At 38.4% G+C, this 12,914-nt stretch overlaps 1 protein-coding gene across 3 annotated transcripts in view; it reads right to left on the reverse strand.

The window, feature by feature from the left end:
- INTU (inturned planar cell polarity protein) overlaps positions 1 to 12,486 on the reverse strand; it is a 95,794-nt gene extending 83,308 nt beyond the window's left edge. For 2 of the 3 annotated variants that reach the window (XM_058721428.1, XM_058721427.1), the window contains exon 1: positions 3,550 to 3,795. In XM_058721428.1, coding sequence (XP_058577411.1) covers positions 3,550 to 3,695 — 146 coding nt within the window. In that variant the 5' untranslated portion in view covers positions 3,696 to 3,795. Of the gene's footprint in view, positions 1 to 3,549; positions 3,796 to 11,896 lie in introns of those variants that run through there. The other variant, XM_058721429.1, reaches the window with a different exon arrangement.
- Positions 12,487 to 12,914: the final 428 nt, after the last annotated feature.

Below are 12,914 nucleotides of genomic sequence, written 5' to 3' on the forward strand. Positions count from 1 at the left end.
AGTTCCTTAGCTTTTTATAGCTAAATTCTCTTTTTAAATTATCCCTCTTTCTATAAGTCAAGCTTTTAAAAAATCTAGCAACAACAAAAAATTCACTTTGAAAAAACAAAAATCTAAGTTATAAAATTGAGAACTCTGACCAATCTGTACTAACAAATGTTGCCTCAAAAGTTGAATAACTGGAAAACCACAGCAAAGGATGCCAACCACAAACCTAAACCCTAACCTTAACCCTGACCCTAAATCTAACGCTACCCCTAACTAGTAACCCCTAAATTCTACCCTAATCCTAACTGCAACACCAAATCTAACCTCTGGAGAGGTCTCTGAACTGCAGGGTATGAGGCATATACTCTTACCCTAATCCTAACCCTAGTTCTTAACCTAATTCTAACCCAAACCTGAACACTAACCCTTACCCTAACCCTCTCCACATTCCTCTGGAGAGATCTCTGACCTGCAGGATAACAGGCACATAACCTCACCCTGGCCCTAACCCTAACCCTTATTCTAGCCCTAAACTGAACCCTAATCCTAGATCTGAGGGGAAAAAAAAGAGTTGGTATATACACACACATACACATCCACAATGGAATAGTATTACTCAGCCATAAAAAAGAATGAAATCCAATGACATGGATGGAACTAGACAGTATTATTCTAAGTGAAGTAAGTCAGGGAAAGACAAATACCATAAGATTTCAGTCATATGTGGAATTTAAGAAACAAAACAAATAAGCCAAATGAAAAGAAGGAAGGAAACAGAATTTGTAGTATTTCTGAAAATAGGTGTGTACAGATCAAAACAGTTAAAAGAAAAGAAAACCACAGGAAAGGAACTTGGCATTATTAAAAGTAAATGTATGATTTCCATTGTTTCAATACCAAAACTAGTCATTGATTTCCTCAACTCATCTACCAGTATTATCTCTGAAGTATCCTCAGGGACTTGCCAATGTGTTTTCTAATCTAAAATTGTCCTCTTATATAAGTCTTAAACAAACTTACTAAAAGTACTTCACCAGAACATACCCTAAAGTAATTTTATCCCCAAAATGATCACCTTATTCTGTATTAACAATCACATGCAGCTCAAACTGGTTTTTGGTTAGAAAGCATGTATGAAATAATAATTACCAGAAAGAATATGCAATAATTAACTATTAGGACACTGAAAGTTAAGAATATTTTATATGAATAAACAACTAGCATAAACTTCCTTTGAAAAAAAATTTTTAATGTTTATTATTTATTTTTGAGAGACAGAGAGATGGAGCGTGAGCAGGGGAGGGGCAGAGAGAGAGGGAGACACAGAATCCAAAGCAGGCTCCAGGCTCTGAGCTGTCAGCTCAGAGCCCGATGCAGGGCTCGAGCTCAGGAACCGCGAGATGGTTACCTGAGCCGAAGTCAGATGTTTTAACCAACTGGGCCACCCAGGCATCCCTAGCATACTTGTTCAATATCATCCATGTAGGCAATGAAAAACAATGGGCAATTCGGATCTCTTAGCTTCGATGACAAAGATTAAGTTCACATCCCGATGCCTTTGATCAAAAAGTGATCTTGTCCTTGGGACCCCTGGGTCGCTCAGTTGGTTAGGCGTCTGACTTTGGCTGAGGTCATGATCTCGCGGTTTGTGAGGTGAGTTCCGCAATGGGCTCTGTGCTGACAGCTCAGAGCCTGGAGCCTGCTTTGGATTCTGTTGTCTCCCTCTTTCTCTCTGCCCCTCCCCTGCTTGTGCTCTGTCTCTCTCTCTCTCTCAAAAACAAATAAACATTAAAAAAAAAAAAAAAAAAAAAGAAGTGATCTTGTCCAAACTGGGAGGATCACCTCTGCATTGCTGACTCTGCAGATTAGATAGGTAAATAGGAGCAGAACAGAAGCCTACCTGGTCAGATCAGCAAATCAATTCCCATGACCTACACATCAAGAAGGGGCAGACATAAAATCTGAATCTTGATAGGACTTGAAATATAGACCAGCAAAACATTTTACAAAAGGGATTTACTGTACTTTTACTATTAGGAGGATAAAGACACTGGAACATCTGGAGTGATGAGTGAATGACTAATGTAGAAAGCTTAATGACCATTTAAATATATATATATGAAATACACACATGTATTTTGATTTACAAAATGCTTTGAATTAACAAGTTTTCCTAACACAAGGTCTCCAGATTACTCATTTCCTAGGAATTTAAGTGAGGACTAGCTCATTTGTCTTCATTCTATTAAAATCAAGGCACTACATTCGAAATGAGGCCTCCTAAATCTCTACACTGATTTAGCTGTGTGACCATGGGCAAATTACAGATTCTCTCTGGGCTAAAAGTGTGTGATTCTAAGATGTAGAGAAATCAAGAGCTTGAGTCTCACAAGATCTATGACTCCCACAGCAAGACCAAATAAGGTTTCCCATAATCTATATTTCCTTCCAGTGCCTCTCTTGATAACCATAATTTTGTAATTATTTTTTAAATGACCACAGCAGATTACACAAAATACTTGATCCTCTAAAATCTGTTCAAGTCTTCAAGAATATAATCTGTCCTCATTGAGCCTCTAGAGTATGGTAAGCAGCCATTAGTGACTGCTCTTCCCCTATGCTTTTAACGATAATGGTAAAATTTTTTTACATACCCATAGGTGAAAATAATTGCCAAGTAAATTTTACTCCTAAATACACATTAAATACTTGTAACCATTTATTCCTAAATACACTTAAAATATCATCCTAAAACTGAATGTGCATGGTAGTCTATTATGGGATTGCTTGATGTTTTGGCACCTAAACCTTTTCACTATTAGTCATTTATTTCAAACTACCACTAATTTACTTTTCTAAAAAGGTCTAAATCCATAGCAGTAAGGGATAGATTCCTTCAAAATTAAAGAGGCACTGGGTCTTATGAATCAAAATAATTTTTTCACTATTATTAAAGATTAAAAAGTGGAAAATAATATTTAGATATTTTGTATTTTAAAAATTATGTTATGACATTAAGAAGAAAACCAGAAAACCATGAGAACGTGTAGGAAAATACAGCAGAAATACCCCAAAATGCTGACAGGTTGTCCTTGATGGTGAAGACTATCAGTGGATTTTAGTTCTTTTTTATATATATCCATTTTTATAACAGGGAAAAAAATCTAAATAAATAGTTGACTTATAAAACGTGTAGGGTATCCCTCCACTAAAGTCACAAAGATTATAACACCACATAAGAAGACACTGACATAGGAACGAAGAGTTTTGTGAACATTCTAACAGATATATAGTTAAATATTATAGAACACTCCACAAAGAGGAGAGCCTTATCTGATAATCATAAAAAACCTACAACAGCAAAGAACGGCACGTCATTTCGGCTCACGTCCCTCACAATTGGAATGTGGCTCAAATAAATCCCACTAATTATAGAACCTCAAACACTCAATCCCAACTACTCCAACACTCTGGCAGGCCGCCCCCCCCCCGCCCCCCGCCCAAGTGTACACTCTCTGGATTGAAAGAATGGACTTAATTGTCCCTCTTCAAGAATCTTACTCATAATCACTACTGGTTGAGGAATATGAACCCGAGTCGCTGACCCGATCTTCATAATCGCAATCCTCATCTTCTTGTGAAGAATGGTCTCCAGGGAGCTCATCTGGGCTCTGACGGGAACCATACGAAACCGGAGACGCCATCATCAAGGATGCAGTAGTTACTAGTAGTGTTAATTCAAATCTCGCAGCAATGGCTCGCCGTAGCCGCCATGTTGTCTCCGCTAGGGAAAGGGCAAAGGCCACGTGACCGCCAATCTTTGGCTGCAATTGGTGGCAGCTTGAGTTGCCAGGGAGACGAGGAAGCTTTCCCGAGAGAGAGAGAGAGAGAGAGAGAGAGAGAGGGAGCTACTGAAAGAAGCCAACGAGGTGAAACTTCCAGGAGGGCGTCTCAGTTGGAGGAATATAAGTAGCTAAAACTTCACCACTTAGAGTCTCCTAAACGCGCTCCTTTAGAGTACTATAATTTATTAACAGCGGAGACCCATTTTTTTCTTCCCTTTTTCTAGTTTGCACTTTGCCCTATGTTTCTAAGCCGAACAGCTGCCCGAAGCCTTAGAGGCACTCAGCTTGGGGTTCCCATGAAGTAAAGGAAACTCCTCCGTACCTTTCCACAGGGCCTCTGCATCTGTGCTGGGAAGGGAAGCTTTTAAGCAAAGTCCACTAGGTGTAAATGTAAATACGCTCCAATGTTTCTTTGGTTTTCTTACTGTTTCACAGTTGCAAACATTTGTATAGTTTTCCCTAGCAAATGTAAATTGCTTAAAATAAGAGGCAATGTGAAATCAACTGCACGTTCATTTTGTAATTTTATAATTTGATGAAGTGTTATCACTGAAATTGGAAATGTAAACTGGTAAATTTTATCGGTAATTTACGAATACCTACAAGTATTTTTTTCTAAGTACAAAATAATAGCTAGCCTTTATTGAGAGTCAGCCATTTCTCAAATTACTTGTTCTATTGATATACTATACTACGTATTCACATACTATGAAGTAAAGGTCCTTATACTAAAATAAGGAAACTGAAGCTTGGGTTATTCATCTTAATGGTCACATGGCTAGAAGGCAGCCAAGCCACACAAAAATTGAACCTGTCATTAACTACTTGATTATATTTCGTCCTCAGGATCTAGTAATTCAACTATTACAGATCTTTTCTAAGAAAATAAAGGTTGTAAAAACAATTATAAAGTTTGTGAAAGTGGAAAGCTGAAAGCAATCTAAATATTCAACAATAGGGGAAAAGTTAAATAATACACTTTTCTATATGAAATATAAATATTATGATAGAAGTATTTTCAAAGAATAATGCAAGGGGGAATATTCATGTTATAACAAGTTAAAGGATATAATATTTTATGATCTCAATGGATGAGTGCTGGAGATTCAACTTAAATTACATTAATTCTAAAAGTGTTTTTTCATAGTTGTATACCAGCTGTTGAATATTGCTTTGTCTTAATTTGAATTAATTTATAAAATTGTTTTTATCTTATATGAGAGCTATAGAGCACAGAGCTTATAACTTTTTATTTAAATTATAATTTTAAAAAGTTTAATTCATTCCTGGAAGTCCACAACAGATTTTTCTTTTTTCCTTAAAAGAGGTCTATCTATCATTCAGACTGGAGAACAGGGGACTAGTTCATAACAGGATAATGGGGCAAAAGAGGTCCTTGAGGTGGCAGGAGAATCTGGTGTCTACCAGACAGGTGGAAGGACATGACCTTGCTGACATGTCTTCTTTAAAACTGGATCCTAAACGAAGGTGCAGGTGTGGATGCTGATTTGCCAGTTTTAGTCAGGAAGTTGAGACACTCTCCATACATAATGGTGTTTATTTTCTCAGGTAAGTAGAAGGTAACCTTGCCAGGTGAAAACGAAGGAGGGCAATGGAGTTTGAAGAGAACGGATCCCCGAAGGAAGGGAAACAAATATTTCCATCAGCACTGAGGTCCAAAAATGTAGTTACTTTTAAAATCAGAGAAACAATATTATTTTTTAAAAAGTTGGAATCAATATAATAGTTATACTTGTTTCATGTTAAAATATACATACTTATTCTCACCACAATCTCCAGTGATAAAAATTTTAATATTTTAAAAGCATCTTATTGGAAGTAAAAAAAAAAAAAAGACATTCTAAATATTAACAAAAAACCCCACATTTTCTGCATATAAATGACACTCTTTTTTTTCTCTATAAACAGCTAATGATTTCATGCGCTGCTCAAAAACCTTCAACGCCACCACATTAGAGAATAATTCCAAACTAGGTAGTCTCCTCAAAAAAAAAAAAAAAAAAAAAAAGATTCCAGTTCTACAAACAATTGAGCACCAGTTAGGAATTAGATGCTTTATTTCCTGCATTAATCAAGTTAATCAAGTGTGCCCAACTTGCCAGATCAAAAGAACCCCTGGGGTTCTTGTTAAACATAGAGATTTTAAGACCTGTCCCACCTCAAAAGGATCAGAATCTCCAGGGAAGTTGCCCTAGAAATCTCTGTTTTAAACAAATGCTCTCAGCCCTCAATGATCCCTAGATTAAGGTAAACTTGGGAAACACTGCCCCAAGCCTCCCCCCCCCCCCCCAGCTCTAATTCTTCATATCTGCAGGCCCACTGACCATTTCCACAATAGGCTAGAAACCACTCCCACCTCCTGATTTTGAGCCTGGCAGACAGAGCAAATCAACCTCTCCAAGCTTCACTTTCTTTATTGGTAAATTCAGATATTGATATGTACTTCATAGGACTGTTTGGAGGTCTAATAAGTCAATGTATGTAAGATCCCTAGCACATAAAGTATCAATAAAACTTAAAACTATTTTATAGATCATTTATTTTACTCATGCAGTTCTCTCATTGTGAAATGCTACATTTTCCTTCAAGACCCAATTCTAATAGTACCTTTTTCAAGAAGACTTCTCACACTCTTTTCCTATCTCAGTGACAATTCTTCTTTCCACCTTCCCCTCATATCTAATAAAGTTTTATAACGAGTATGTCTGCCTAATGTCTAAATTATTTAGGAATCTTTGCTACCAAATGACAAATTCCTGGAAGTTATAACTGGGTCTTTTTTGTTATTGTTTTCAATCTTTCATCTTACATAAGTTTGAACAAGAGCAAGAGGTGCCACATAAAAGTATCTTTTACGAAATCTTTTTCACACTAGATATGTCTCTAAGTTAACTTCCTTGGCTAGTCTACTTCCATATGTTAGATTAAAAGACAAAATCTGCACCCCCAGAAGGATACCACTTTCCTGATCTTTCACAAAAGAAAAAATAAGAGCAATCATTTTATATTCTTATTTAAATCTTCAGGGTGTGATGCTTATCAGATTTCTAACTTTATATGTCATATTTGTACTAAATTAATATTTAACAACCTTAGATATACTAGAGAGGATGAAGAATGGAAAAGATTAACTTGCTATTTTCAGGGCCTTTTAAAAAATACTGACTTTGTTTTATACTTAGCAATTGCTGGTGACTTAAAAGAGACTGGGGTATATTCTCAATTTTTGTTTTCCATTACACAGATGGCCAGCCATCTCTGAGAACTAAGTATGTTTAGTTTAATACATACATATATATATATATATATATATATATATATATATGACATAAAGTCCTTATTTTCATATTTTACTCCCTCAATTAGGCAAACAACACAACTCTGACATAAAATACACCAGATAAGAACATAATTAAATATTTAGTATTTTTGGCAGGTTCAAGTTCTTTGCCTAGTGGTAACGGAAGCTAGCAATGAGAAGTAGATGAAAACAGGGCTACATGAGGTCATGTCCATTAAAAAATTTTAAACTGCAAGGTAAAAATTTACAGAACTTAGCATTGTTAGAAACTAATACCATCTTAACTATGAACGTGGAAATAATTCATGAGGGATGTGGTAATCCTGACAACCCCAATCATTTAAAAAATGATGAATAATAATTCAGTAGACCAGCAAAACAGCATTTTAAAAACTGAGGCATCGTAATGTAGGATTTTTAAAATTTGAGATAGTCATAAATGAATAACATTTCAGCAATCCAATGTTTATAGAATTGGATTATGATCTAAGATTCTAATTTTCCTTTATAAAAATGGAATTGCCTGTTAAAATGTTTGGAACTTGTTCCATAGAAATCATGCATTCTCTATTTGAATAATAATGAAATACAGATGAGAACACAGAGGTAAACATAAAAGTATCTGAGGTAGATGGCACAAAGCTCAACCCCAAACCCTTCATTTACTCCTAGTTATTCTCATTTTATACTTTCATTTACACATTGTAAAAAGTTGATGAAATGTTCTACTGCCATAGATCAGTAGCTGCCAACCAGAAGGAAGGGAGGCCTCCTTAAAACGGGAATACAATAGCAGCAGAAATTTTTGATGGCTGACAATCTGCCAATGAAGAGCAAAGTCAGAAACAAAAAGCAGACACAAGAATTACAAAAAACCAACTCCCCCCCAAACTCAGCATATAAATGAGTGCTAAGTGCCCTCAATAGCATCTAAAATAAAAAAAGAAGAAAGAAAGAAACAAAATTACTGCATTGTCGAACCCTACAGTAATTTGATAAGATCGTGAAAATGCTTGATATTCCCTAAGTGCCATGCATCCTCCAGTCAGAGAATCCACATTCTCATCCTGATTTTGGCACTAATAACCAAGTGAATATGGACAAAGTCAGTTTCATCATCTGAAAACGACAATAATAATCCCTGTGTACTGTACAGGGTTGCTAAGAACCAAATGTCCTTGGAATCTAATGTCCCACACTTTAAGAAATAGAGGAGTGTGTGTTATATGCTATATTTAAATGTTTTTGATTTTGGGGCACCTGGGTGGCTCAGTTGGTTAAGCATCCAACTCCTGATTTCAGCTAAGGTCACAATCTCGAGGTGTTCGTGGGATCAAGCCCCGTGTTGGGCTCTGTGCTGATAGCTAGGAGTCTGCTTGGGATTCTCTCTCCCTCTTTCTCTGCCCCTCCTCCTGCCTCATGTGTGCCACTGTCTCTCTTTCTCTCAGTAAACTTAAAAAAAAAAATGTTTTTTATTTCAGTATTTTTTTTTAGTTTTTACTTTTTGAACTTATTAAAGGATATTTTATTCATCAGGAATATTATCTAATGGGGCACATCTTTACCCCTGAGGCTTCTGGATATTTGAGATATTTTAAATATGCTATTTTGCTATTGGCAAAAGTATGAAGTTTAGGTTATCAAACATTTTCAGAGACTCACCTCTTGCTCATTTTCTTTGCTGGCTTAGATGTTAGAACACACTAGCACTCTGGCCTGGACCAGCCCCATATATTAGCCATTAGGCTTTGGGCAAAACTCACTTAGCTGAATTTTCTCAGAGTCTCTAAGAATACCTATTGTTCTGTGCTTTGTTTTAATTTTTTAGGACACTGGTTAACATAATCCTTTGTATTTTACAGATCTTTAGTTTTTTACAGCACTTACATATCTGAAATTCACACCACCACCCAATGAAGTGGGTATTATCCCTTTATATTACAGGAAGAACAGGAAAATATAGACAAGTCAAAAGTCTTGTAAGTCACACAACTAGTGCACAACAGAAATAGGACTCCAAGGGAATGTTTAAACTGCAATAGCCTTGTACCTAGTTGTTTTTTTTTTTTTAAGTCCGCAAAAATACTAATGAACCCTAATATAATCATTTGGGTACTTCTTATAATCAAGACGATACAAATATGTGTTAATTTACTTAAGTAAAAGTAACTGAGAGACAATCTTGAAGCTTTTTCCTGACTCTGACAACCTATATGTAACTTTTAATCAAAAAGCAGTATGGTCTTTTATCCCAGCTATTGTTATTTTAGTCTTGACCATATTTTGTAGCTAACACTTCACTCATGCAGAGAAAAGTTTGCAACTTTGCTTCACTTTGGGTTTGGCTGGAGCATCTTTTTCAAAAGCACAGCAATCTAAGGGCACCTGGGTGGCTCAGTCAGTTGGGTGGCTGACTTTGGCTCAGGTCATGATCTCACAATTTGTGAGTTCAAGCCCTGCGTCTGGCATGCTGTGCTGACAGCTCAGAGCCTGGAGCCTGCTTTGGATTCTATTTCTCCCTCTCTCCCTGCCCCTCCCCCATTCAAGCTCTGTCTCTCTCTCTCTCAAAAATAAATAAACATTAAAAAAAAAAGCACAGCAGTTTAATGCTTTACATTTTGAAAACCATATTCACAACAGAAAATACATAAGTAATTAAAAAAACACTCAGAAGATTTATCTTTTAAAATAAGATGTAAAAACAAAATAGAATCATCTTGCTATTTTCTCTTGTCTATACATTTCCTATGGCTCAAGGCTATTGTTTTCTTTAATGCAATTGCCAGAATTTTGTGGATATCTTACAAGGGACATTTTAAAGGAAAAACATAAAAACTTTATAAAACTGATATAAAAAAATAGGCCATGCTCTGGACTAGTCAATGAGAGCTATAGTGAGTAGATGAACATGATTTAAAAGTTATCTGGTTTCTCTAAGTTCTATTACACTATGTCTCAATTTATATATACAAGTAAAAGACATTTGATGAAATAGGAACTTGTATGATAATATAGCTTCATTAAATGAAAGAGAAACCTCTACAGATGTCTCATATTTTTTAATAAGTATGTTTGAAAACATTAAATAATAACCACTAATGAAAATGACACATTGCAAAAGCAAAAAGACTTTCACACCATGTTAAAAATAAAGCGTCATTAGCCATGATACTGACAAACACGTTTATAGTTTCAGATTCCATGGGTTCCTATACCATGTGGGAGCAGTTATTTGTAATTCAGATAGAGTAGTAGAGTAGTTTTTCATATACTGAGCAGGTTTATTCCAGAAACACTCCACTATTTACTTCTGAAATAATCATTTCAGTCTTGATGATTATAGTTTAAACATATTCTTTCACAGTGGTTCATTCAGATGCATTTGTGCTTTGGATCTGACACCCTGTAGTGTTAATCAGTTTGGAATTTTTTGGCACCTGACATTTAAAATATGAAATTCTGTTGTAACAGGGTCTTAAGCATTTAAAACAAAAACCCGTCCCTGCTTTATCAAAGTCATGCTGTGAATGAGGTTCTAGTTAATGTTTGGGGGGATTACTGCTGGACTGTAATTTTATCAAATGTAGGGGGGATCTGTCTTTGGGAAGTTAGCAGAAACCCCTTTTAGCTACTCATTTAACAATATTTTATAGTATATGGCAGGGGCTCTCTTGGGGGAGGGATAAAGGAAATCAACTGTGGAAAATTGCAGATTTCAGAAGACAGTTTTTAAATCGAAGAGACCCAATTTCTTTCTTGCACAATGTCTTTTTTTACTCACACTTCCAACAGAACAGGATTTCTACAGCTCATATGGTTTTGTACAAAGACTTAAAAGGGTCACATGAAACGTTTACAGATGAGAGAACTCACATAAACCTCCCCCTGACAGATATGTACTAAGGGCCACTTACTCTTTCTCACCACAAAAGTATTCAAGAGATACTTTTGATATATTTCTAAAAGTTTCCCCCATATTATGTCTTAAGAAGGCCCGGCTTTCCTGGACTTAAAGCAGCATTAAGTGCCTGACATTTCATCCATCCTCTCTTAACCTTAAAATGGAAAGAAAATTTGCTCTCCATGTGGATTCTTACTTCTTTCTGCTCTATAAACCCATCATAGTTACCATGTAATTTAATATTCTTTGGTCTATTTTGCATAAAGTATACGGTTGGACGAAGGTACCAGCAGTAAGTTAATACACTAGCAGTTTACGGAAAGTTGGGGTTCTTATCCTTCTTAGAGGAACTCTTAAATTTCCTTTGTGTAGTTTTGCGTGTAGACGCGCGGGCGCGCGTGTGTGGCGTGTGTATGTGCGTGTGTGTGTGTGCTAACGATTTAGATTTGTTAAAAAGTGACTCATTCTAACTCCAATCACAACCAAATTCCAAACGAAACTCTCAGCTATTTTTTCCTGGAGAAAGTGTAGAGGTGTTTAAAGAACAGCTTTGCTTGTTTTTTCTCTTCTTTAGAAAGTGGTGTTTTTTGGAGGAGGGTGGATAACCCGGTACCGGGGCCAGACTCCCAGCGGCGAGACCGGGTGGATCCGGAGCATCCAATTCTGGAAAAGGTGGGGTGCAGGTCCCAACGGCCTCCCGCGACTAGCAGCACAGCAGGAAGAATCCCAAGACTCTTCCCGCAGCCCCCCCCCCCCCCCGCAGGAAAATTGCCCCTCCCCTCGCCATAATCCCCCGGACCAGAGGGCGGTCTTTCCCGGGCCCCCCGGCCCAGCACTGACCTGTGTAAGAGGACGCGCTGTACAGAGTCCAGGTCCTCCAGGTTCTGGGGGGCAGGTTTGGGGATGCTGGACCTGCCCACCTGAAACATGCCCACTTGAGACTCGCTGCAAAAAGCGTACAATAGGTCACAGGCGAGGGCTCTCCCGCGGCACTCGCAGCGCCGCCTGCCTCGGGCACAGCTGGGGCCGCGGCTGGGGAACCCCGAGCTGAAAGAAAAGGCTGTCAGCTTTGGACACTCAAAAACCTGAGACTGAAAGGTAGCGGTGTGCAGCGACGGCTGTCCCCGTCCTTCGCCCTCTTGGTAACCCGCGCGGATCTTGGAGCCCCGAGGCGGGCTGCGCGGCCACCCTGGCGCTGGAGGCCCCGGGGGCAGGTGGGTGCTCTGTCGGCCGCCACCTCCGCCAGGGCTGGCCAAGCCCTCGGTCCCCCTCTTCCGCGTCCTGGTTCCTCCACCCCTCCAACTTGTCGGACCACGCTTCGAGGTCCCTTGCACGCGCGACGAGCCGGCCAGTGCCTCCGGCCCGGCTGTCCAAGGCTGAGCTCTTTCGCCGCCTAGTGCTCTTCACTCTCCCTTCCAGGACAGTAAGGCTGTCCCGGGCCAGGGACACCGGTGTCCAGGCACCGCCCCCAGAAAAGGAAGCTACCACCTGCAGCTTGGAGGACCGTGAGCAGAGGAGGAGTGGAGGAGGCAATGAAAGGCTCCCCGTGGCTCCGGCTGCCCAAGGAAGAGTGGAAAGGGAGTGGGAAAGAGAGGCGAATTAGGTTTCAGTTGTTGGTGGGAATTTAAATTCTGCCTAAAGAAGCGACAAACGTTCATAAATCTTGGTAAACATATTAGTTACCTGTGATGTGCCAGGCTGAGTTCTAGTCTTCAGAGATAAAAGGACGAATAAAAAGTGGCTGCTGTCCAATCTAATGTCCATATTCTCTTTTGGGATCTGTGAGCTTTAAAAATACACTTCACCCTGGAATATAACAGGAGAAAAATGTAGGTGACCTTGGATATGGCGATTTTTA

Source organism: Neofelis nebulosa, chromosome 3, assembly GCF_028018385.1.
Source record: "Neofelis nebulosa isolate mNeoNeb1 chromosome 3, mNeoNeb1.pri, whole genome shotgun sequence".
Classification (NCBI taxonomy): Eukaryota; Metazoa; Chordata; class Mammalia; order Carnivora; family Felidae; genus Neofelis; species Neofelis nebulosa.